We start from the raw sequence: 22949 nt of genomic DNA on the forward strand, positions 1-22949 counted from the left end.
ATGGATTTCAGAATCAAATACTCCCTGAATCATGATATCCAATTTCTCTGCTTAATAATCACATTACTTAACTGGATTAGCCTTGTTTTAAGAACTGGATTAGCCTTGTTTTTGGTTTACGGTATAACAGATCAATCTTGGAGTGAATTCCTCCCCATACTCTGCTTTGCATGCATGTAAACTAACAGCAGCTTTTGCAAGAGTTTTATTTATATACGAACATAAAACCCTGATCTATATGCACATTATTCTTTGTGACATACTGACAATGCACAAATCTAAAGAGATAACTTACTTCACGAGATTCTCCATGGATTGCTCCTTTACTTTAATGTCTGTGGGGAAAAAAATACACTTGGAATTAATTGTGTATTTAGTTATATGGATATGGGTAAAATACCCTTCGTTAAAAGATTTCAGGGTGCTGAACAATAAGAATATACGTAATCCAAATAAGATAAAATGATGATAGACTGATTTCTTATTCACAACTATTACGAGCCTTAAAGTTTGTTTTGTTTTTCTTTTTTGCTGTGTCACTAGATGCTTCCACTATAGGAATATTACGCATTTCTCTTTCACTCATATTAACCTAATTTACATGTAACAACAAGCCAGAATATGGCTATGGGTTGCTGAATCCTGAGTTGTCATGTGCAAATCCAGAATTAATCATGAACAGCCCAGGAAGAGAATCCATGCTTTGTTGTTAAGTTATGAATTCTGGGTTTTTTAAACCATGGGTTGTGCTCACATGTGAACCCAGAACCATGGATTGTTTGACTAAGCTACAGAGGCAGTCGGCAAAAACAGAAAAGCAAACCTCCCAAATGCTCTATTGAACAATACTACAGCACTTGCTGCAAAGGCATTTAGGATACTGGGAAGGTGGGAATGAGTGATGAAGCAGGAGAAAAACAACCCTGACATTGAAAAACATGCACTGTATGTGACAAATCATGGATCGACTGTGGGTAAGACAACAACCTGGGTTGTTCAGGTGTAAAAGAAATGGTTCACACATATGCATTATTATCTAGGTATTGTTTGTAAAAGCAGACCCGCAGAAGCTCGCTAGATAGATATTTATTTATTTATTTAGCGAGCTTCTATGCCGCCCCCCCCCAATCGCCGAAGCGAATAAGTTGCCATGTGCACTGCCCAGTCCTGTTCAGTGTTCCAACTAGCTATGTCTTCTTTCAGGAAGCACCTTCATTCCCTCTCCTTTGTTCTTAATTCCCGTGAAGCATCTGCGATCACTATCAGCTGCAACACAGAGTGCTCCTGTCCAGGGTTCCAGCCAGCCATGCCCTCCTCCATTCACTCCATATTCTGTTTTGCTGTTTCTTTTGTTTCAGCCTTGAAGAGTGTTTTGCAATTTCCTTTCCTTAGGATGCTTTCAAAAAAAAATACACAACTTGTTTTATATTTTTATTTATTTATTGGATTTATATCCTGCCTTAAAAAAATATTTCTCCTCCTCCTGCTCTCAATCTTATTCCAACAACAACCCTTTGAGGTAGGTTGGGCTGAGAGGCTGTGACTGGCCCAAAGTCACCCACTTGGTTCCATGGCCGAGCAGCGACAGAACCCAGATCTCCTGAGTCCCAGACCTGCTCTCTTAACCCTACACCCATCTGGCTGTTTCACAAAACAAGGCTTCCCTCATGCTTGCTCATACCTGCCTCTTGTGCATGGATGCTACTGCAGGTCTACACAAAGAATGCCCTGTTGTACTACTTATTTTACACAATTAAGGACACTACACTGATGTTGAATGTTGCAAGAACTAATATCTTTTAACTGACGCTTCTGAAGTATTCAGTTAAAGCAAAATGAATGAACTAGGTTGGAAGCCAAGCATCTGCACAGGCAAGAGCCTTAATGTGCCTATCATATTATTGAAAAGGATCATTCTGAACCCTGGTCAATGTCTCTTTTCAGTAGATTTGTCCTCTGAAGTGGCTACCCAAATCTGCACATGCTGTAGCCACTACAAAATACTTCTTGATATGCATGAGAAAAATCATACCTCGGGATTTATGATCAGGCAAAATAAAAATGTGCCAATCTACCAACCATACTAATCTGGCTTTCCCCAACCCAGTGCCTTCCAGGGATGCTGGGCTACAATTCCTGTTACCCAAGTCTCCATGGACCATGGCTGTGCTGACTAGGGATGGTGGGGGGGTCACAGTCAATACAGCTGGAAGGCACTGGCTTTGGGAAGACTCGTCTAATTTCAATGGCAAGTGGTGACTAGATCATGAAGACCTCCTCTCTCCATATGAACGAGCTTATACTGTCCCTTTTCCTATAATTTGATTGAGAAGGGAATGGATTTTTTTTAAATAGGCAACTTACTATATTGAACCTTGATATTCCTAGATTAAACTTTAAGAATTTTAAAAATAGGCAGTGTGTGATATATTGATATTTATATACACAATAGGTTAATGATAACTTTTCAGGTTCTGTTTTTGTAGGAATTGAGCTAATCATGTTTATCTTTCTAATCCCATACAATACAATTTGCTTTTATTCAGCTCAAGTTTTATTCTCTGTAAGTTATTCTCTGTATCCAGTAAAAATATCTTCAGCCAACTACTTTGTAAGCAGCTCTTCATACTTCTTCAATAAACCAGGAGAAGTTTATTGCCATGGTTAAACATCACTACAGAATGAAATGGGTGCAGAAGCTCGACATTTGATATGGTAAGATTGCTGCATGCGTTATCTAAAAAAATCCAACAGTTAATTAATAGAAGCTAAGTAAAAATATTTGCTTGTCACTTTCTGCAGCTCTTAATAAAAGGAAAAAGGATTCAAAACAGCAAATGGATAGATTATGCTGCCCGTAGTAAAAGCTATAATGATGTGTCTTTCATTGCAACAGCAATGGAAAGGAACATTTAATGTGCTTTTAAATCCATCTCTCTCAAATGCATTCCAAAAGGGAATATCTGCAGTAAATTCCCAATGTATAAATTGCTTCCAGTCCCTGGTTCCTACAAGTGGTGATTATGTTCGCATGTCCTGGTTGATTATATGCTGGCATTATGTACCTCTTTCCAACACAGAGAGCTTGGATATTGCTTTTGGACTTGGAGGTTTTGGGACAGAATTCTGAAACTCCCACTCTGTCCAAAATATAGGGGAGGGAGTAATAGAAATCATAGGGATGGTATATGCTTACAGAAACCAGCCTACGTTCAGTAAAATGTGTATGGTTATATTCTGCAAACTCACAGAATGCCCGTTTTTTGGGGAGAATAATGCCAGTTCGGCTCATCAAGGAGCTCATCAAGTAAGAGGAAAGCCCTTCTCATGGACTGCTTTCAGCATCTTAACAATGCGGAAGGATCCAACTGCACTGGTCTGATTTCCATTCTAATCAACATTCTATATGTGTGTTGTTTTTATCTGTGCATAATCTTCCTTTAAGTGAGGGCAGATTTTCCTTAAAAAGATCAGAACAATTAAAATAAACCTGGCTAAGTATGGAGACCATAAGATTGCCTCACTTTTCTACAGGCTTTGTGTTTTTAAGAGCAAACTGATTCACAAACATTTAACACAGGCTGGGTTTCTCAGCTGCTTTTCCTTCTGTGCCAGGAAAAAAAATATATGATAAAGTCATTTCTATATGACTTTATGTCCACCTTCTGTTAAAGGCACAGGAGTAGGGCCAGTAAAAACTCGGCGATCTTAGTGGAGGGATAAATTTGTTCAAACATTCCTTTTAAAAATCAAAATTTATTTTTAGATGTATGATAAACTATTTCAATATTAGCTGAAGGGCAATTTTTGATGGACTGCCTTGATAGCTTAAGACTGTTAAACACTGCAAGCTTACTCAGAAGTATTTTTCATTGAGTACTAGGGAGCTCCCAACTAGGTAAGTGGGTATAGGGTTGCAGCTCATAGGTAGGAAGTTAGTGGTTTTGGGCAGGGCTCAGTTCCCCTGCCTCTATATTTAATAACCTTCAGTTTTATGGAACTCAGAGATCAATTTATAGGTTCCATACAATTTAGTGATTGTGGGGATTGGGCCTGATTCTCCCAAAATACAGCATTCCAAGGTGGATCCTCAGACTCAGAATCTGAACTGGAAGAAGAGGAGGGGCTGGAATGTGCAGCTGAATCTGCAAGGCAATGAGCTGTGAGATAAACCAAACACTTGCTGAGAAACAGACTGCCTTTGGTTCTGGAAAGGACACTGTGGAATAGAGATGGCTGGGGAGTGCTATTTTATCAGTTCAGTGGTCTGGTCAAATCAAATGAGCAGACTAACTATGTAATATCTGGTATTCTGGCTGTTTTGCCCACATTCACTGCAAAGCTCCCTGAGGGTGGTGCTAACTCAGTTTGGTGAGGAAGGAAGGAGGGGAATTCAGTTCAGAATCCACTTTCTGGAATGTGCAGAACTAACTATACAATTATAGGGATCGTTAACTTGATGGATGCTTCTTGATAACAAGTTTTATATTACTCTTTCCCAGAGCCAACTCTGGCTGGCCAGCTTTAAAGTAATAAAATGTTGTAGTTAGAAGCCTTAATCTGCTGGGCGGCGAAAAAGGGAGGGTTTGGGGGAAGAGCAACCAGCTCATCATGGTGACAAAACCTATCCTAACCTGTTCAACCTCTCTTCCTGCATGCCATGATCTAGATTTCCATTCCTACCCCCATGGCTGATACTTCTAAAAGACAAATACAAAGAGGATCAATTGGCCAGCCTGAGTTTTGCTCAGGGATTAGAAGGGAATCAGAAGCGCTTCATTTGATTCTCTCCAATACCACCTCCTGTGTTAGAGCTGAAGGTAGAAAGGCACACAAAGTAAAAGCAAAAAGCATTTGCTTTCTTACATGCTACTTGCATCCAAAAGTTGATGTTGCTACTTTTGTGTTTGGTCAGGAAAGGTGGAGCTGTTTGGCCCATCTTTTGCCAATCACTATTATAGCTTCAAAAATGCATGTGGATACTAATTAACAAGAACTCAGCGTAACAGGTGACGATGTACAAAATGGTTCTTACCGAGTAGGCAGAGCGTATGCATCCCATTCCTTCTGTTTTTCGTGATCTTGTCAAAAAAACTCTCGGGCTTCCATGTATCGGTCCAGCAAACGACAGAAACAGTTTCTCCAAAATTGTACAGCTGCCAAGAATGGGGAGGCAAGGCAAGGAAATGCTTGAATCAAAGTTAGAACTTCAAAGTAACACAACATATAATTATACGCATGTTACACTGTGGGGTTTTGAGACTAAGGCATAAGTCCTGAAGTGTATTGCTACACGATTAAAGACAACTAAGCTCCAGAGCATCATCGCTTGTGCTCTGGAGATGCATTCTGTGGTTGGATTGCAGGCACACCTTGCTGCCTCTCTGCTGGCTCAGCCGTTTCGCATTGTGGTGGTAGCGTGCAGGTACAGTGGACCACACAGAAGCTACTGGGAAAGGGAAGAGGGTCAGGAACTGGATGGTGACAGGAGCAGACAGAAGCAAAGCAGAGCAAGATGAACATGAGGGGGAGGCTTGTGGTCCTGGAGGGAGCGACACTGGCTAGCCGATCTGCAGGGAAGAGGGGGGAGCATGGAAGGTGAGCCTCTCCGCGTGAGTCTGAGACAAAATGGAATGAATGCAAAAGAGGATGGATGCACAAGATGCGGAGAAAGCAGACCTGTGGCCAGCCTAAATGTTTGTTGTGGAGTGTCTAAAAGGGGGGGGGGGGGAGTTTATCTGGCCTGCACACCCTTTCAAGATAACATTCTAAATTGTTTCTATTTAACCCATATTTTGCAACCACATGGCAATTTATATACATTCAAAAATAGTAGTATAATAGTAGAAAATTATGAACATTTCTACCATGGAATTGGAAAGAACCATTTAGGCCATCAGGTACAATCCCCAGCTCGGTGCAGGGATACAGTTTACATCATCCCTGATAAATAGCTGTCCAGTGATTTTGAAGCGATGCTTCTTTTGAGCCAACCTAAAATTGTATTTGCCTTTTTTGCCACCATGTCATACTGCTGACTTGTTCAAGCTTGTAGCTGATCACAACTCCCAAGATTCTTTTACACAAATGATTGCCAAGCCAGTATCCCCTACCTTAGACACGTGTATTTTGTTTCTTTCTCCAAAATTAAGAATATTGTGCTTGTGTCTGTTCAAGTTCATTCTGCTACTTTCTGCCCAGTCTTCTAACTTCTCAATTTCATTTTAATTGTTGTTACTGACTTTTAAAGTGTTAATTACCCCATAAGCACTGTGTCATCTGTACATCTGATACCCATTCCCCTACTCTTCTTCCTGGTGAGCTTCTCAGCCATGGAATCCTGCTTATCAGTGCTCTGAACTGAGTCAAATCAACTTTCTGGAAGTCCAAGAGAGTTTATGAAGATATTTTGGCGGTGCTTTGTGGTGAGCAGATCCATATGGTGGCTTCAGCATGTTGTTGAAAATATATTGTTTTGCATCTTTTGCTACTGTCTCTCAACACAGTAACTATGTTTCCATCCTGCTTCAATATCTATCTGAGGCTGGCATGATGTTATTTATTTTATTTTATTTAAAACTTTTGTATGCTATCCCTTATGCAGGGCATCTTGGGATGGCTCACAATAAATAGAAATCAGATACATTAAAAACAGTCAATAAAATCAGATACATTAAAATGTTAGAGGTTTAATCTATCCCAGCACTATTAGCGTAATTTCAGTACAGAAGAAATAAGAAAGACTACTAATTTCATTGAGCCATCCAGCAGAATCTGCTTTTAGGAGACACTTTTCACAAAGAGAAGATGCACTTATTAGAGAAATAATGCATTCTTCATTTGGATGTGTAACTGTAGCAATTCAAGTGTTCAGTCCGTTGCTGAATGAACAGGCATTTTAAAAGAGCTGCTTTTATAAATCTGAGCAATATGTCCCTGTTTAAAAGATATGCACACATATTTGCATAAATCAAAAGATTCCTTCATCTTAGGTTCAGTCTCAATCGCATGTCACATTAGGGAAATCGAGGCAAATTCCGTGGCCTTGCCAGACAATGGCATCTGTACCTTTAAGATGAAACACAAAGACTCTCCTAGTGCTTTTCTTTAATTTCTTAAAGAAATTTTTAAATTCTTTTAATTTCTGTGATATATTTAAAGTTTGTTTGCAGAAAATTTTGGGAGGAAAATATTTAGGGGAAACCAGCCTCCCAGCCAGCCCAACCTAGGGGCACAAGAGAGAGGAGGGAACAGAGAAGTAAAACCTTCTGTTTCCCTCTGGACTGAAGTCCTGTCAGCTGCTCCTGGTATGCACCTCCCAATCACCCTTGCCCCATGAGGAAATGCCACCCTCAACTTCAAAAAGGCCCCTGCAAACTCTAACCCTAACCCCGAGGGATGAATTCCATTTTGAAAAAGTCTCATTCCAGTTGGTGGGCAGGGCCAAAGTCAAAAGGGTGAGTCCAAATTACCCTGATGCTACAGGGTAATTTATCTTAAAGCTTTCACTGCCAGTAACTAAACCTTAGATCCATTTCGACACTTTACAACGGGGAAATACTGCACAAAAGCCAGGAAACTGCCATGCAACTGCGGATTGGGCGAGACCAGGGAAGGTGGTGTGGTCTTCTGTTTTGGTCCCTAGCTTGATGGACCAATAGTTCAAGACAATATCTCTTGTTTCTGTCCCTAGAACAATATGCTCAGCTGATGATTCTTGGAATATTACACAAAACATCCTCTTAAAAGCTATACTTGGGTAAGCCAGAAAGAGAACAAGCAATTCAGATTGTGTGTGTTTCACAAACCAGGAACCTGACACACACATTGCGCAAAATAAGGGAAAAGCCAAGATGCAATGTTTAACCCTTGAAATATTCACTTCTCTCTCGCCACCCCCACAGCAGAATAAATGCTTCAATTCTAACCTGAAGAAAAGCTGTGGATTTTTTAAAGGGAAAATGAACTGATGTAACATTAAAGAAAAACAGGAAATCTACCTTGCCTAACTCAGCTGAGAAGCACGAAAATGGCCAAGTCCACGATTTGTACAAGGCAAGGACACCTGCCCTGTTGGGCCCTCTTGTCAGATACCTTACTCAAATACCTCTCTTTCCACTCAGCCAGTGTGCAGAGGGTACCTTTCTGCCCTGGCCCTATGACAGCTTGCTCTGTGAAACTCTGCATTGACATTCAGTTAGATTAGAACTAAATCATCTCTCCCACACACTTTTCTATATGTGCAATAGTTTACAGAGGAACACAGGGATCCTGGACCTCTACAGTCCCATCAGAGGATTTGATTTCAACAAGGAATTGAAACAAGGACAATGTCATGAGCCTAGCTTTCTACCTTCTTGCCCTTAGTCTCTAAAACAAGTTTCTTCGCAAAGCAGATCTTTCTTGACATTTCACTGTTACTAAAAGCCCTCTAGTAAGCTGGAAACTACCTCTGCAGATGTCAAGAATGATAGCTGAACCCAACTTAGGGACTTCTCCCCCAAACCTTCCCTTTCAGTAACTTGGTGGGTCCCACTCTCAGGGTGGCTCCCATGGGTGAAGGGCCAGCTGGTAAGACCTATGCAAGCCCTCTACCTGAGCAGCTCCTCTCCCTCAACTTCATGGGGTCAGGGACCAGGTGAGGCATCTCTCTCCCCTCCCCTTGCTGTACTCCTTCCATCGCTTCCAAAACATTTCCACTCTCTAACTCTCTAAGGTGATCTGGGAACATGCTCAGCAAATTGGAGGGTGTGTCAGAGGCTTGTGCCTCTCCCTGGGTTCCCAGAACTCCCATCCCTGCTTCTTCATATCCCCAATCCTGACAGCTCTGGGAAGCCTGCTAAGAGTAAGAAGCTTCACTCACTACAGGGAGCATTCCATCCCTTTAGGAGTAGTTGCACATGTTCAAATTACTCTTTTCTACAAATCAAAGTAAAGCAGGAATCTTGTTCTCCTTTGCAGCTTTGGTTGCCCTAACTGCAAATGCCTGGCAGGTCTGATTCTCACCAGATGATGATGTTTTAGCACGTCCATTTTAAAGAGAATGTTGAAAGGCCTGGAAAATAGGGATCTGGGAGTTCCATGCTAGTCCTCAGATTTTTTCCTGTCTTTCAGAAAACAATAAAAACAATCATTTTTGTCCCATCAACACCACATCTCTGAATTCATTTTCATCCGACAAAGCTGGTATTCCACAAGATATGGTCATCTCTGGGTCTTAAATGGCTTTCCTGAAGTCTTAGGAGCTCCATACATAGCAACTGCTGTGGAAAGCAAAACCCTCCATGTAACATGAAGATCTGGGAACTCTGGCCTGGTGAGGTTCTCCAAATGCATGTGTCTGAGCATACCACATAAAAACACATGTGTTGCATGTTTGTTTTAGGGAACACCAGGGTAACACTAGTAATCTCTGCAGCCTCTGTAATGAATGGAAGCTGCCCCTAGATCCCAGCTTTCACTATATGTGGGCACATTTAAACAACTTATTCAGCAGCAGACATGAACTCTTGTTAGCGTGGCAAATGCCCTCTGAGAACAAAGAAACAGAAATACATTCTTGGCGGCTGCTCATGTAGAACTCTTCCCCTGTAAACATGCCCACCCCAGAGTGCTTTTCAGATGAGGGGCTTGACTTTTATGTGTATGGTGTGTTGACAGCAGCCCAACCATGGGAGAAATGTTTCAGGACATGTGAGTTATGAGATCTGATTTGATCTGAGCATTTTATACACATCAACTGCCCTTTAATTTTAGAAGGAAGCGAGAACTTCAGAAGCATTTCGGTTCTACCACCACACCGCACAGAGATCTTCAGATAACACTTAAGTGGGACTAACAGGGTGAAGCTAGACATCAGGTGGCAGCACTCAACCGAGTACCTAGAAAAAGACAGAATCGCTTCACACAGTTCATGGATGGAATTTGCTTGGATAAGATATAGGGAGGACCACCATTCTGAAGCTGGCACATATCCTTAGATGCACTGCTGTAAGACCGGCAATGTTGTGCAGTCACTGGGTACTGCAGTCCATTGCGCCTCACCTCTCAGAAACTGATGGACTTGGGGGTTTCTAACATTCCTAGGTCCTGCTGGGCTGAAGCTGGCAGGGCAGGAGGAATGACAAAGGTCATCTATGCTTCCCACCTCTGCTCTCTTGTATTATACTCAATGGGCTTTTCAGCCTGTGCAGCAAAGCCACTTCACAGGGAGACAGAAGACGACTCAGGGTAGCCCCTATCTCGCCCTCTTCAATCTTCTTGCAGCCCTTCCTGGACCACCCTCTTCCTCACCCTCTGCTACTTTTCAATCAAGGAGAAGCAGCTGGGGGTGCTTCTTTCAGAACTGGCTGCAAGGTAGAGGTGCCTAGAGGTGGATCTCTGAGTTCCCTGCCTCTTTTGAGGTCAGAGTGCTGTCTCCAACCTTGAAGGGACTTTCCATGCCATCCTATGGTCCAAGAGAAACATGCCCTACAACCACAGGATTGCTCTTTCAGGGTGTTAGACTTGGATCTGTGTTCAAATTCTGATCAAATAAGCAGCTTAGGCTAGAGTCTTCCTTTCAGTCTAACTTCAGCAAGGCTTGCTGTGAGAAAAAAGAACAGTCAATTCTTTAGTAAATTATTGAAAACTTCTGGTTTTCACTATGACAAGGGAGGTAATGCTCAATAAAAATATTCAGAAATATACTGCATTTGAAATAACAGAGAAAATGAAAGCTCATTCAAATGCAGTAATGCAACAGCCTGGTCAGAATCAAGAAGTAATCATTCCAAAATACAGTTATCTATTTTTGCAGAATCTGTATAGAATGACCAAATTCAAATACTCATGCAAATAGGCTAAATATATAATAAATGATGAACAAACATTAAAGGTCATACTAACCAAGTCCTTAGAAAAGAGAAGCACAAAATATCATATAAATTCAAACAAAAAAACCTTAAGTAAGCTGGATGCAGCGCCATCTGCAAACAGTAAAACAAGATCTGATCTTGACAGTCTCTAGACAGGCCTTTGAAATTCGTACAGCCTTAGCAGCCAGGGCCCATCCTTCAAGGCCTTGCAGGACACTTAGCTAGTTGCAAGTTCAGGTGAGAATTGTAGTCCCAACATCTGGTGGTCCAAAGATTTGCCTACTCCCTGAAATAGAGGTACAGTATAGCCCACCATCTGGCTTTACAGAACAGCTTCCATTTATCCTCATGGTCCCTGTGCCTCTCAGTTGAATCTGTGCACATTCTATGTGCTATAAAATGCATCCTAGGCATGCAACATGCATTCTATGTTGCATGGCGACCAACATTTCCTTAAGTGTTAGTTACAGATGAAAAGAAAGCTCAAATATAATAAAAATGTAATAAAAACTGATTGCCCTATAAGTTGGGAATGGATTGTCCTATGTCACTTTCACCCACATCATTTTTATGCTAACTCAGAGCCCTCCAGATGTTTTTATTTATTTTATTAAAACATTTTTATGCCGCCCCATTCGCCGAAGCCTCGGGGCGGCTCACATCACCAAGTTAAAATAATTATAATATAAATTAAAATATAAATATTAAATTAAAAATACAACAATACAGTAGAAAATACAGTATGTTCACGTCCCATCAGTCCCTGCCCCCAGCCAATATGGCCAACGGTCAGGTCAGTCGGGAAAGCATCTGGAGAGTACCAGGCTGGGGAATGTTGGGCTATTGTACAATAAATCTGTTGGCTTTGAGCTGCTAGAAAAAGCCTTTGTTCCTTCTGTGCAGTTGGCACCTCTTTCCAATGCTCAGAAATCACTCAGTGGGTTTTTTCTCCTCCTGTTTCTATGAAACTCTATGGCTTAAGAATTCACCAAACAAACTAACTTCCCTTCCCCTGCCATTGTGTCTGCTGGCCCCACTGCAATTAGCTAGAACTTGGAGCATAAGTAGCTTAGATAACACACAGCTGTGGACTTCTGACAGACACAAACCACTGGCTTCAATTTGCCCTACATACATTTTTTAAAAAGTCTACAAAGGTGTTTCCTGTTTTTTACTAGTCAAGTACCAGCCTGTGCATCGAGATCAGATTTAAATTTTCACACACAAACACACAGCGCTTGTCCTCATTTTGTGAACTGAATATAACTCACGGCCAGTGAACCTATGGTCTTCTTGTAGTCAGTGGAGTCTCACCTCCTATGCAGCGCAGCCAGCAACGTGTAGGGGTGACGGAAGCTATCATCCAACCTTCACAAGTTCCCCCACAGATTATTTCAGGCACAGCACAATTCAGCCAAATGGGACTAAAGTGAATGCGTCTTCAGAAGGGTTGGTGGGAAAGAAGTAGCCATGGTGAGGCCATGTGGATAATCCCTGGGAGGGGATTCCAAAGGTGCAAGGCCCTTATGGAGGAAGTTCTGTCTTTAGTACTCATCAGTGTAACGGCTCTTGCTGTAGGTGAGAGGGCAGAGCCCTGCACTCTGGCCTTAATGCTTAGGCAGTCCCATACAGGCAGAGGTGGTCCACCACAGAGCATGGTCCCAGCCATTTAGGGCTTCCTATAGGCTTAAAACCAGCACCCTGAATTGGGCCCAGAAACAGATGGACAATTAACTCCACAGGGAATAAATCCATACGGTACACCAACTGCCATATCGGGTATTTGCTAAAATCAATCTGTCTGATGAAGATGCAAAGGACCTTCAGAACATAACCGCCATGTTGGATCAGCCCAATGGTCCCTCTAGTCCAGCATTGGGTTCATACAGCAGATAATGGCACGGCTGCCCACAGTACTGTGCACAGGCGAGGATGAGCTTTTCCCTGAGCCTCCAAGGCCAAGCTCTTCTCCAATCTGGTGGACAGCCTGTCTAGAGGGAACAGCAGGACAAGCCAGAGACCACCAGCACAGCTGACACCTGAATGATGCAGATCCCACACCACGAAGGTGACTGCAGAGCTGCAGAAGGGGCAGGACAAAAAAGACTAAAACTATGAGGAATGGGACCTTGCAGCACTTCCGCTGTGGGGAAAGATCCAGAGCGTCTTTAGCTTGCAAAACAGATTCAGACATGAACTGGAGTGAGGAGAAAGATTTGTCTCCCCTTCTTCCTTATCTGCTTGTTATAGAGGAGTCAGAGCCAGTAAGCCAGTCATTGTGCTGTGTGATACAAAGGAGGATATCACATATACAAGAGGTGACTGCACTGTTGGCAGAACTTTGGCCCAGTGGTGGCAATGGGACAGGAAGCAGCACCATGCCTGAGGGCAGCTGGCTAGTCAGGGGATGCAGAAGGGGCTGCCTGCAGAAGGGAATGCCAGAGGAGCTCAGGAGGAGCGGCCTGGGGACTGCTCTTGGTGCCCCCCAGCAGTGGCCACCCGAGGTTGTGGCTTCACTCTGCCTAGTGGCAGGGCTGGCCCTGAGGGTGTCATCAGAACCCAATAAAGAAAAAGTATTTCATGGTTCGAGGTGATCCAGTTCAAATTGATCAGCAACAGGTCAAAGGTGACGCTATGTATGATCTGGGTATGGAATCTGCTTCCCACAGAGATCACTCACAGAATAGAGCTTTAAAGACGCAGAGAATAGAAAGTCTATCAGTGGTGATCAGCTGCAACGGTTACATGGTCCTGATAGGGCGTATCAGTTGTTTGGAGGAGGGTGTTCTGCAACAACAGAGACAGGCTGCCTGCAAGCTGTTTGTGGACTTCTCTGAACCATTCAGCTGGCCACCGAGAGTAGCCAAGCCTTGTTCTGATACAGGAAGCATCTTCTCATGCTGGATCGAAGAGTTTGGCATAGAGAGCAGCAACAACCTTTCCTCTAGTCTTAGCACTGGAACCTTTTCTCGTTTGACCGGAAAGCAACACATGCTTCCCTTGGCGTTGCTCATGTACACTGGCAGGAAACTTAAACCCTGGTGTGGCTATGATCACAAGACAAACTACTCAAAATGGTTGTGTTTCAGCAGTATTTTCTTCACAAGTATTCAAATATCAACTTTATCTGAAATTAGCAGCTTTCTAGCTCTCATTTTTTTCAGAGGATAAACGTCAAGGCACAGGTTTCCACTAAACACTTGGAAGCCAGAGTGCCTCTGGGAAGGATTTCTAGCATCGAGGCAGCACAGCTCCTGCTGTGAGCCCAACCATCTGGTCTCTAAGGCCCCAGCTTTGTTCCACCATTCCCTACGATCTCCCATCCATCTTTAGCCAACTTGGCACTGTGGACTTTATCTCAACTGACTGTCCCTCTGCTGACACAGAGTGGCGTGAAGAACCATTTCCAGCCTCTGTGCCAAAGTAAGTCCAAGCCAAGACATGCCGGCAACCAGCACGGCTACTGCCCAAAGGGGGTGAAGCCAAGAATGCCAAGCACTGCCCATATTTTCATGCACACGCACAAGATTCATAAAAGCCCGGGTGCTGTAGTGGGTAAGAGAGCAAGGCTGGGACTCAGGTGACCTGAGCTTGCCTCCACTCATCCATGCAGCCAACTGGGTAACTTTGGGCCAGGCACATTTCTTAGTTTCTCATTCCCTTACTACCTAGTATTGCATTTAAGAACTGATTCATTGGCAGTATGACAAAAAATAGAGCTCCTTTTGGACATACATATCATGGAGTTAGAATGAACCAAAAATAATTCTTGTCTACTTCTACTATAGCATGGTCATCCATGTAGAGACTAGTAGAGGGTCTAACTAATCCAGCATACCATAAAAAGGACAATATTACATAATGTGCAAAGAGGTGCCGATAATTAAAATGAAAGAATCAGACAAAACAGAGAAAGAAACCACTCCAAGATTCTTAGCAGATGTGACATGAAGAAAAACTCATTGGTGAGGATTTGAACATGACAACATTTAAAATGTACATGGTGCTATTTACAAAGCATCACATATACTGAATTGGGCCTCCATCCTAAACAATGGATTAGGTGATTGCAAATAAGCCACTCCAAACTTGTACTGATGCACTCTTGCCTCCTCCTGAGCCAAATCTTCCACTTCCACTTCAGGAAGTACTACAGTTCCGTGCTACATGCAGACTCAAGGAACTGTAGTTCATCTAACTAAAGTTCATTCAAACAAACTGTGGCTTCAGATTCTTGTTAGCTAGTTTTGTTAGAATGATGGATCCCTTACTTTGCACATAAAATGGAAATATGATGTGTCTTCAAGTGAGTGGGGAAGATTTTGTTCTCCTCTCACACAAAGAGGGAGGAGTGAATAGGCTCAGTACTTTTCTGTGGTTTGTTTTGAGTTATTTTTAACTCAAGATAACTTGTAGGGTTACTTTATCTTTATCTTTAAAGTAACCCGATAAGGTAGGCCAGTATTGTGAATTATTCCCATATTGCAGATGGGTGGCCAAGGCTAACTGGCTACCTTAAATGTTTATATCTGAGATCTGAACACCGGAATTGTCTGCTCTCAGCCCACATTCTCAGTCACTGTATATCAGCTCACATCTATCTCTGACACGACATGTTTAACTACTAGATGATGAAGAGCCGTGTTGCCCATTCCTATTGTAGCACTTCATAAACAGAAAACTTTTACTTTGTAGGGATTGCTTCAGAGCACTTTGAGAACTGAGAGACAGAAAAAGAAAAAAGGAAGCATCACAACCGATTCTGCAAACTAAGCTAGAGACCGTGCAATTTACCCAGCTGCTTCTTAGTGTTTTGGCAGCATATTATACACCCAAATTCTGCAGAAAACATAACTGTGGTCTCTCACTGATGGAATAGCCCATGGGCAAGAGAGGTACCTGCAAACCACAACAGCCAACGGCATTCAGTATGGAAGCATTATGGATGACTCTGTATGGAATCCCAAGCTTCACGGCCCGGAGAACAAGGTCACTGTGTGTCGTAGCCCTGAAGGAAGGAGAGAGTGAGTTAGGGGACATAGAGTCTGTACTTAAGTGTATCTATTTGGAACTTTTCTGCCCAATTTCTCTTACCATGGCCCAGGTCACATGCAATGGTTAACTATGGCCTAATAACCAATAGTTAGCCAGGGCTGTGAGTGAATTCACTGCCTCTTGTATGCCTGCTACTTCCATTTTCTTTCTGGATCTCCAACTCACCAAGGAACACCTCTGAACGTGGGCTGTTGTCATGACTGTTGTGAGCCAGACACTCTGGATTGTTGAAGGAGGAACAACCCAGTTTTAAGCCAACAACAAACCATGGGTTTCTGGGTTGCTTAATGATCCAGAAAGGAAGTGGGGGTGGTGAGCTGTCAGGAGGCAGCATATTATGACAGCTATGAAATGGGAGGCTCAAAGCAGCTGACAATCAATCCACACCCATGTTTCTGCTGTAAGCAAAGACTCTGTGGGAGAAGCCACACTTGGCAGAGCAAAGACAACTGCTGCGAGTATTATACACTGGGGTTACATCAGAGTTTCCTCATTCACGCATGACAAGCATAAATCAGGAGTTGGCAGAAGATTGGCTGCAATCAACTTACAGACCATTTAATTCTAATGCAGCCATTTCAACTCAGTTTGCCATCAACAGCACACACCTGTCCTACTACACTTTCTTTTGCACAGGAGGCAGTATTGTAAGAACATCCACACACAGACACGAACAACTTCAGTTCATCTCTTGTTTTAAGACAGGGGTGGAGAACCTCAAGCCTGTAGGACAAATCTGCCCCTCCCAGGTCCTTTAGATGGTCACATCCCCTTTCCCAAACAGCCACCAATTGTTTGATGGTTTCCCAGCTTTTGTGCTTTTTTTCTTTTGTTCTAAAAGGCGGAAATCTCTCTCCTGAGGCTTAATTACTGTCTTTAAAGTATGCCAGTATTCTTCACCCTGCAGCTTTTTACCGCAGCACCATTCTCTACTGCAATATGGGCTCCAAGACCTTCTCTGAAATGGAATTTGGCCCTGAGCTGAAAGAGGCTCAACATCCCTGTATTAAGGGAACTGGGAAGCCCAAAAGCGCCTGAGGGATAGACAGGTTGGCGCTCTATGGACGTACTAGACCAATACCTGTACAGAATTACACTGTAGCTAACCAGAGAAAGGTGAGCATACATAAAAGATCTGTTGACTCATTGTGAGTCAGACCTCACCTAGAGTACTGTGTCCAGTTCTAAGCATCCAAGTTTAAAAAACCGCCTAGGAAGGCCTTGGCAATTACAGGCAGCCTATAAATACATGTATAAATAAATAAAATCTAGAAAGGATACAGAGGAGGGCAACAAGGATGATTCAGGGCCTGGAGGCAAAGCCCTGTGAGGAAAGATTGAGAGAAGTGGGCATGTTCAGCCTCAAGAAGAGACGAGAGGCGATATGATCGCTCTCTATAAGTAAGTGAACGGCTGTTACAAGAGAAGAAGGACAAACTCTCTTCTCATTCATTCCAGAGTCCAGGGCTTGGAATAATAGACTTACGTTAAAAGAAACCAGATTTAGACTAGACACCAGAAAGAATGTCCTCAGTGTCAGAGCAGTACAGCAATGGAACCTATTACCTGGGGAGGTTGTGGGCTCTCCCTCACTGGAAACATTTAAAAAGTATCTGGAGAGTCATGTCTGGAATGGGATGGTGGAACTTAGTGTCCTGCACTAGCAACGGGTTGGATCTGATGGCCGTCTGGCCCCTTACAACTCTACTATTCTGTGATTCTATGACTGTGAAGTGAGAGATTTTCATAGGACTCAAGCACTCTGACCCCATTATTCCCCAAAGGTATGATTTTTCAGCAAGATTGTACACTGCTGAAAACTAGAGGACTATCTGCAAGCAATAATAAGAATTTCCTAGAACAAAGCAAGTATCTAAAGGCAGCCAGCACAGCAAAAGACACAGCATGGAGAGCAGATGACAAGCTCTCCAGCGTGGGGGCCAATTTATATACCTGACAGAACCAGGTAGTCAACATTTTCCTGGGCTATACTGCTTCAAGTTGCAGGCAGATGCACTTGCTAACAGGCTGCATATTCCACCATGGGGGAAACCTTCCACAAAAATCAACTCAGTTAGAAAACTGGCCTGTCAGAGAGAAGACTGGATGGCTTTGTTCTCCCTGACATGCTGGTTTTCCATATGCAAGAATTCTTCCTCATGGAAGGCTTGCAAAACAACCTACTACAGTCATCACATCACAGGAATGCACCTGTCATTCACTTCTGCCAGGTGTATGAAGTCTGCCCAAAAGATATAAAACTGTGATGTGTATTAGTGTAAACCTAGAACGGCAAAAGAAGAAGGGGACGGCAGAGGATGAGGTGGCTAGATGGAGTCACTGGGGCAGTGGGTGTGAGCTTAAGTGGACTCCAGAGGTTGGTGGAGGACTGAAAGACCTGGAGGAAGGTTGTCCATGGGGTCGCGATGGGTCGGACACAACTTCGCGACCAGCAACAACAACAGAACTTATACTCACATCAGGCTAGAGGCATGTAGAAGCCCATGGCTGCAGTTGCGGTTCATTCTCTAGGCTGAGTGCCCAAGAGTACTCATCTAGCTAAATCTGACAAGAAACTGACAAAACATCATGCTGTTCCCAGCCTGGTTAAAACACCCCCACTTCAAAACCTCCAGAATTTGCATTTTAATTTTGCTAAAGCCAATCCTGCCTGCAAAATTGCTCCAATCTTGATGTTCCACCTTTTCTTCTTTTACACTGGACCACAGGACATATGTTGATTGGTAAACTTCAGCTTTGTCTAGCAGAGAGCCATTTAGGCAAAATTCCAATGCTCCCCTGAATCGCTGTGTAAACAGGCCTTTGCCTAATTGTAAATGAGAAACTTTGCATGCGCGCTCCGAACTTGCAGGAGTCTGCAGAGGGGTTGTTTTCCACACACATTCACAGTTGCTATTCAAGAGGGTTTTGGGGAAAGTGGATAGTGCCCTGCATAAGCCAGAGAAGCATCCAGCTCTCAAAAACAACATTCTCTGCAGGAGCATCCATGAAACAAAAGGTTGCTAGAAGTCAAGGGAACAGCATTAGGGTGTGCAAACTGCATGCAAATTAAGCTTTGGATTGACGCTGCAGTTGGAGAGTTGCAGCCACTGTGAAAACTGTTCGCCAATCCATGTTTAGCCCAAAAGCATAACCCATCTGAGTCTATATGGAGTGAGGAGGACAATATGAGATTTGTGTAAATCCTACAGTCATGTGTCTCTAAAGACAAAGTGTGGAAAAGGTTATCTTTGTGCAGTTATAATAGTTAAAAGCTCAGACTTGGTAAGGGGTGATAATCAAGCATCTATCAATCATTTTTATTACATTATGTAGCCAAGTGCGGAAATCCATTGAAATAAGAAACTGGAAGTTGAACAAAGGCTTCAGCTGCCCTCTTTCCCCCAAGGTATCTTGCTTCAATGCTGCTCATTCCATGGAGGTGAACAGGGAATGGAAAGTGCGTGTAGCTGGAATATGTGATGAAGCAATCCGTCTTTGGGCATCAACGCTTAAATTTCTACTCGGGTTCCTCGCTGGCTAGACTCAGTGCTACCATTTTTATTAAATTTAATAAGAATAATACATTTTTGTTAGTCAGAGGATTTAGGGATTGACTAAGAAATGCAACACGTGCAATTGTCCAGGGTGAGACTAGCTAAATATTCTTGTTCTCAGCTGCTGCTGAAAGAAGCAAAGAAGTTTGCAGTCCTGATGCCCTCAGAGAAAAACAAATAAAAGCATGCAAGCTGCAATTCCTCAACTTCAGGCAAACAAAGAGATAACTGGACTGTAACAACCATCATAGGGCATGCATCAATGCATATGAAGTATTACAGCACGAGATTTCTGAGAAACATACAATCATGTGGATCTAAAGATGGGAAGTATGCAAAGGGTTAAGTTTGCATGGTTATAATTGAGATTATATAACAAGTACATAATATTTGCTTTTGCTCTGAGTACTGGTTGTTCTATACCACTTCTGCCACTCATCTTCCTTTCTTGCCTTTTTCTTGTCAAGGCATTTCTGGTTCTATGAAAAGCTTCTCCCGCTCCCATCTGTCTCTTTGAATTCTGCAACTTCATTAATATTTGGCTAGGTTTTAAGCTCAGATTTGACTTGCATTTGGCTTTTGCTACCCTGAACCAGAACATCTGTACGGAAATCATTCCACTCGGACTCGCAGCTTCGAGCAAGGGCATGGAGAATCTTGCCTGCTTGCCAGGCATGGGACGGGGATCCCACTGGCACATGGCAACTCAGTGGTGGCTTACAGAGAAAGTGACCAGAAAGAGGCACTGTTCATTTATTTAAGCAACATTTTAAATGTTAATACTACTGCATTTTATCTGGCCAGGGCGGCTTATTTTATATTGTGTGTTTTAAATTATTATTACTATTTTATATGTATATTTTAATTTATGTGGTTTTATTTATTGTTGTAAGCCGCCCCGAGGCTTCGGCGAATGGGGCGGCATAAAAATGATTTAATAAATAAATAAAATAAAACTTCCAAGCACCAACTGTCCCTGGGTATTCAGCACAGGCTGCACTCCCAGGCTGGTCAGATGTAAACTGCTGCATCGTGATGTGACACTGACCAAGGTTGCAACTAGAGCAAAACTGTTCTTTAAACTTGATCCTGAATTCCACTCTGGAGCACAGTTTTGTGCTCCAGTAGTTAGCATTTCCTTCCCTTGTACAACCTTGGTTGGTGAGGAATGGCCTTCCCCTCCACTCTTTCTCTGGAGTGGACTAAATTCAGTGGACTCCTCTAAACTGGACTACTGCAATGCAATGTAGATAATCCACACTATCCATTTAACTAATGAGGGAGAACCTCTCCAGCATCTCTTAGATTATGGCCAGAGTCATTCAAGGTCAAGCAAGTGGTGAAAATTACCTTTAAGGGTATAAACAATTTTGGATCCAGGTTAATTGCAGCTCTTAGAACTGGCCCTGGAAATGGTATCATGTGTTCAGAGCTTCCTGCCCCCACGCATATTAGAGCAGCAACAGTTTCCACCAGCTGAAGGTTCCCAATTGTCTTCACAGGAGGCCTCAGGTGAAGTGCATTGCAGTAGTCCAGTTCAGACATAAGCTGTTTAATGAGAAGCCCAGGGCTACAGCCTAAGCTGGCTGAGGTCATACCTGGCCAGCGCTACTATCTATGCTCCCCCAGACAATGACAAGTACGACAACACCTCAAAGCTGCATGCCTGGCCTTTCAGAGCAGCGGGGTGCAACTCTATCCGGAATTAGATGAAAACCTCTATTGAGACTGGCAGGCCTCCCATGCCTGGCTCTGGCATTCACAAGAACACATGAGGGCTCGACTGGACAATGTGATGGGGCCGGCCTGCCACTCCCCGCATCTGAGGCCCCCTCATTGGGATCCTATCGAGCAGGTGCTGTGATTACCATGGGAACTCTTCTCGGGTTTAATCAGAGGTGAGAAATCCCATTCAGGCCTGGCTGTCCTTCTGTAGAAAGACTTCCACCACAGCAAGCTCTGAACTGAAGGCAATGGGGCCAACCTCGTGGAGACACAGTGGGGAGAACAGGCACCTGGCTCCATCCTGGTTCCCAGGTGAAACCTTCACAGTTTCTCCCCTGAAAGTCTGAACAGGGCTTTCACTGTCTGGATCAGGTCTCACTTTGTTCCCCTTATCCATTCCAAGTATAAACAAAAGAAAATCAAACCAGATACAGGCAGCAATATAAAGAATAAGTAAGAGGTATGTCTCAGGCTATAGGATGTGGAAGCAGGTCATTTTTGGACTAAATCCCTGAGCCCCAAAATTATTAATGGAATGGGGGAATAAGAGGCCTCCAAGACATGCAGCTGCTGACCATGCCTAAGGTTGCTCTCATAACCAAACTTACTGGGGAGTAAGTCAACACAAAGAAATGTATATAGCCTTGTATTTTCTGCAGTGCGATGGTACAAAGCCTTTAAATCACACATTTAAAGGTATGAGATTGCCCCACCGAGGTTTTAAAAATAATATTGGGAAGGAGATGGTATTTACATAATTTACTTGCAATTTTTGCATGTATCATGCCAGCAGAAAGGTGCAAGTAGGACACCTTTAACACAGGCTCAGATTTTAATAACATCATTATTTTCTCGAATGGCATAATTACTTTGATCCTCCAAGGCTGGCATCATCTGCAGTTAAGTACCAGTTCAATTAAAAAAAAAGAGAGAGAAGAAAATTGCCTGCTAATGTTCCCTAGGAGGTATATTTACTTCAATTACTCTTTTCATTTTTGACACATACACTTCCTCATGAGGAGGAGGCCCTTGCATGATTACATTTTCCCAGCATACCCCCTCCCCAGCAACATGGCAATACTAATTTTGAATCACCAGCTGGAGACAAAAGCCCTTCTTCTGTGTGTCTGACGTTACAGATTGATGATGCTTCACTGGCTGGAGCAGAGAACGGCCTTCTGGTAGAAGAAAGGCCTGCTGTTTCCAGTGGGAATAGGAAATCGGACTAAGAGGCTTAATAAGCCCAGCTGATGAGGCAGTGGTAATGACCCAGATGTCCCCAGAAGGCCAGAAATACATGAAATGTGCAACTCACATGACGGCATTGGCTTCCCAAAGCTACCACATGGCTTGCAGGTGCAAAATGTGGGTGAACAAAGCACACTTTGAAAAAGTGTAACCAAGCATCCTGGGCAATGAGTAAGAAATGCCATGCTGGAAAAATACAATGTGTTAGCTTTTTGGCGAGCTTGGTCAATCCTAATGAACGTTATGACTGGTGCATCACCTCTGGCAGGCTAGTTTATGTGGAACTGTTGTGCGAAAGGGGGTTCCCCACGTGGCCACATCCCCTTTCCCAGGTCATGCCTCTTCACCACCACCACCATTTGGTAATTCCCCAGCTTTCGTGCAGTTCTCTCCCTGTGACTCTAAATGGCTGAATTGTCCCCTGAAGGCTTAGTTACTGGCAGGAAAAATGTTGAACCAAAACTTGCCAGTATGTTTTATACTTTTGGTCTTACCCATTTTGCCCTTG

General features: G+C 43.2%; 1 protein-coding gene across 4 annotated transcripts in view; it reads right to left on the reverse strand.

Annotated features, from left to right (window-relative positions):
* The window catches only part of DPH5 (diphthamide biosynthesis 5), a 31743-nt gene that overhangs the window by 3533 nt on the left and 5261 nt on the right, over nucleotides 1-22949 (reverse strand). For all 4 annotated transcript variants that reach the window (XM_044432344.1, XM_044432345.1, XM_044432346.1 and 1 more), the window contains 3 exons: nucleotides 15756-15864; nucleotides 5036-5156; nucleotides 296-335 (listed from right to left, as the gene is read on the reverse strand). In XM_044432344.1, the coding sequence (XP_044288279.1) occupies nucleotides 296-335; nucleotides 5036-5156; nucleotides 15756-15864 (270 nt within the window). The remainder of the gene's footprint in view (nucleotides 1-295; nucleotides 336-5035; nucleotides 5157-15755; nucleotides 15865-22949) is intronic.

The sequence above is a fragment of the Varanus komodoensis genome, unplaced genomic scaffold (assembly GCF_004798865.1).
Source record: "Varanus komodoensis strain SLA01 unplaced genomic scaffold, ASM479886v1 scaffold24, whole genome shotgun sequence".
Classification (NCBI taxonomy): Eukaryota; Metazoa; Chordata; class Lepidosauria; order Squamata; family Varanidae; genus Varanus; species Varanus komodoensis.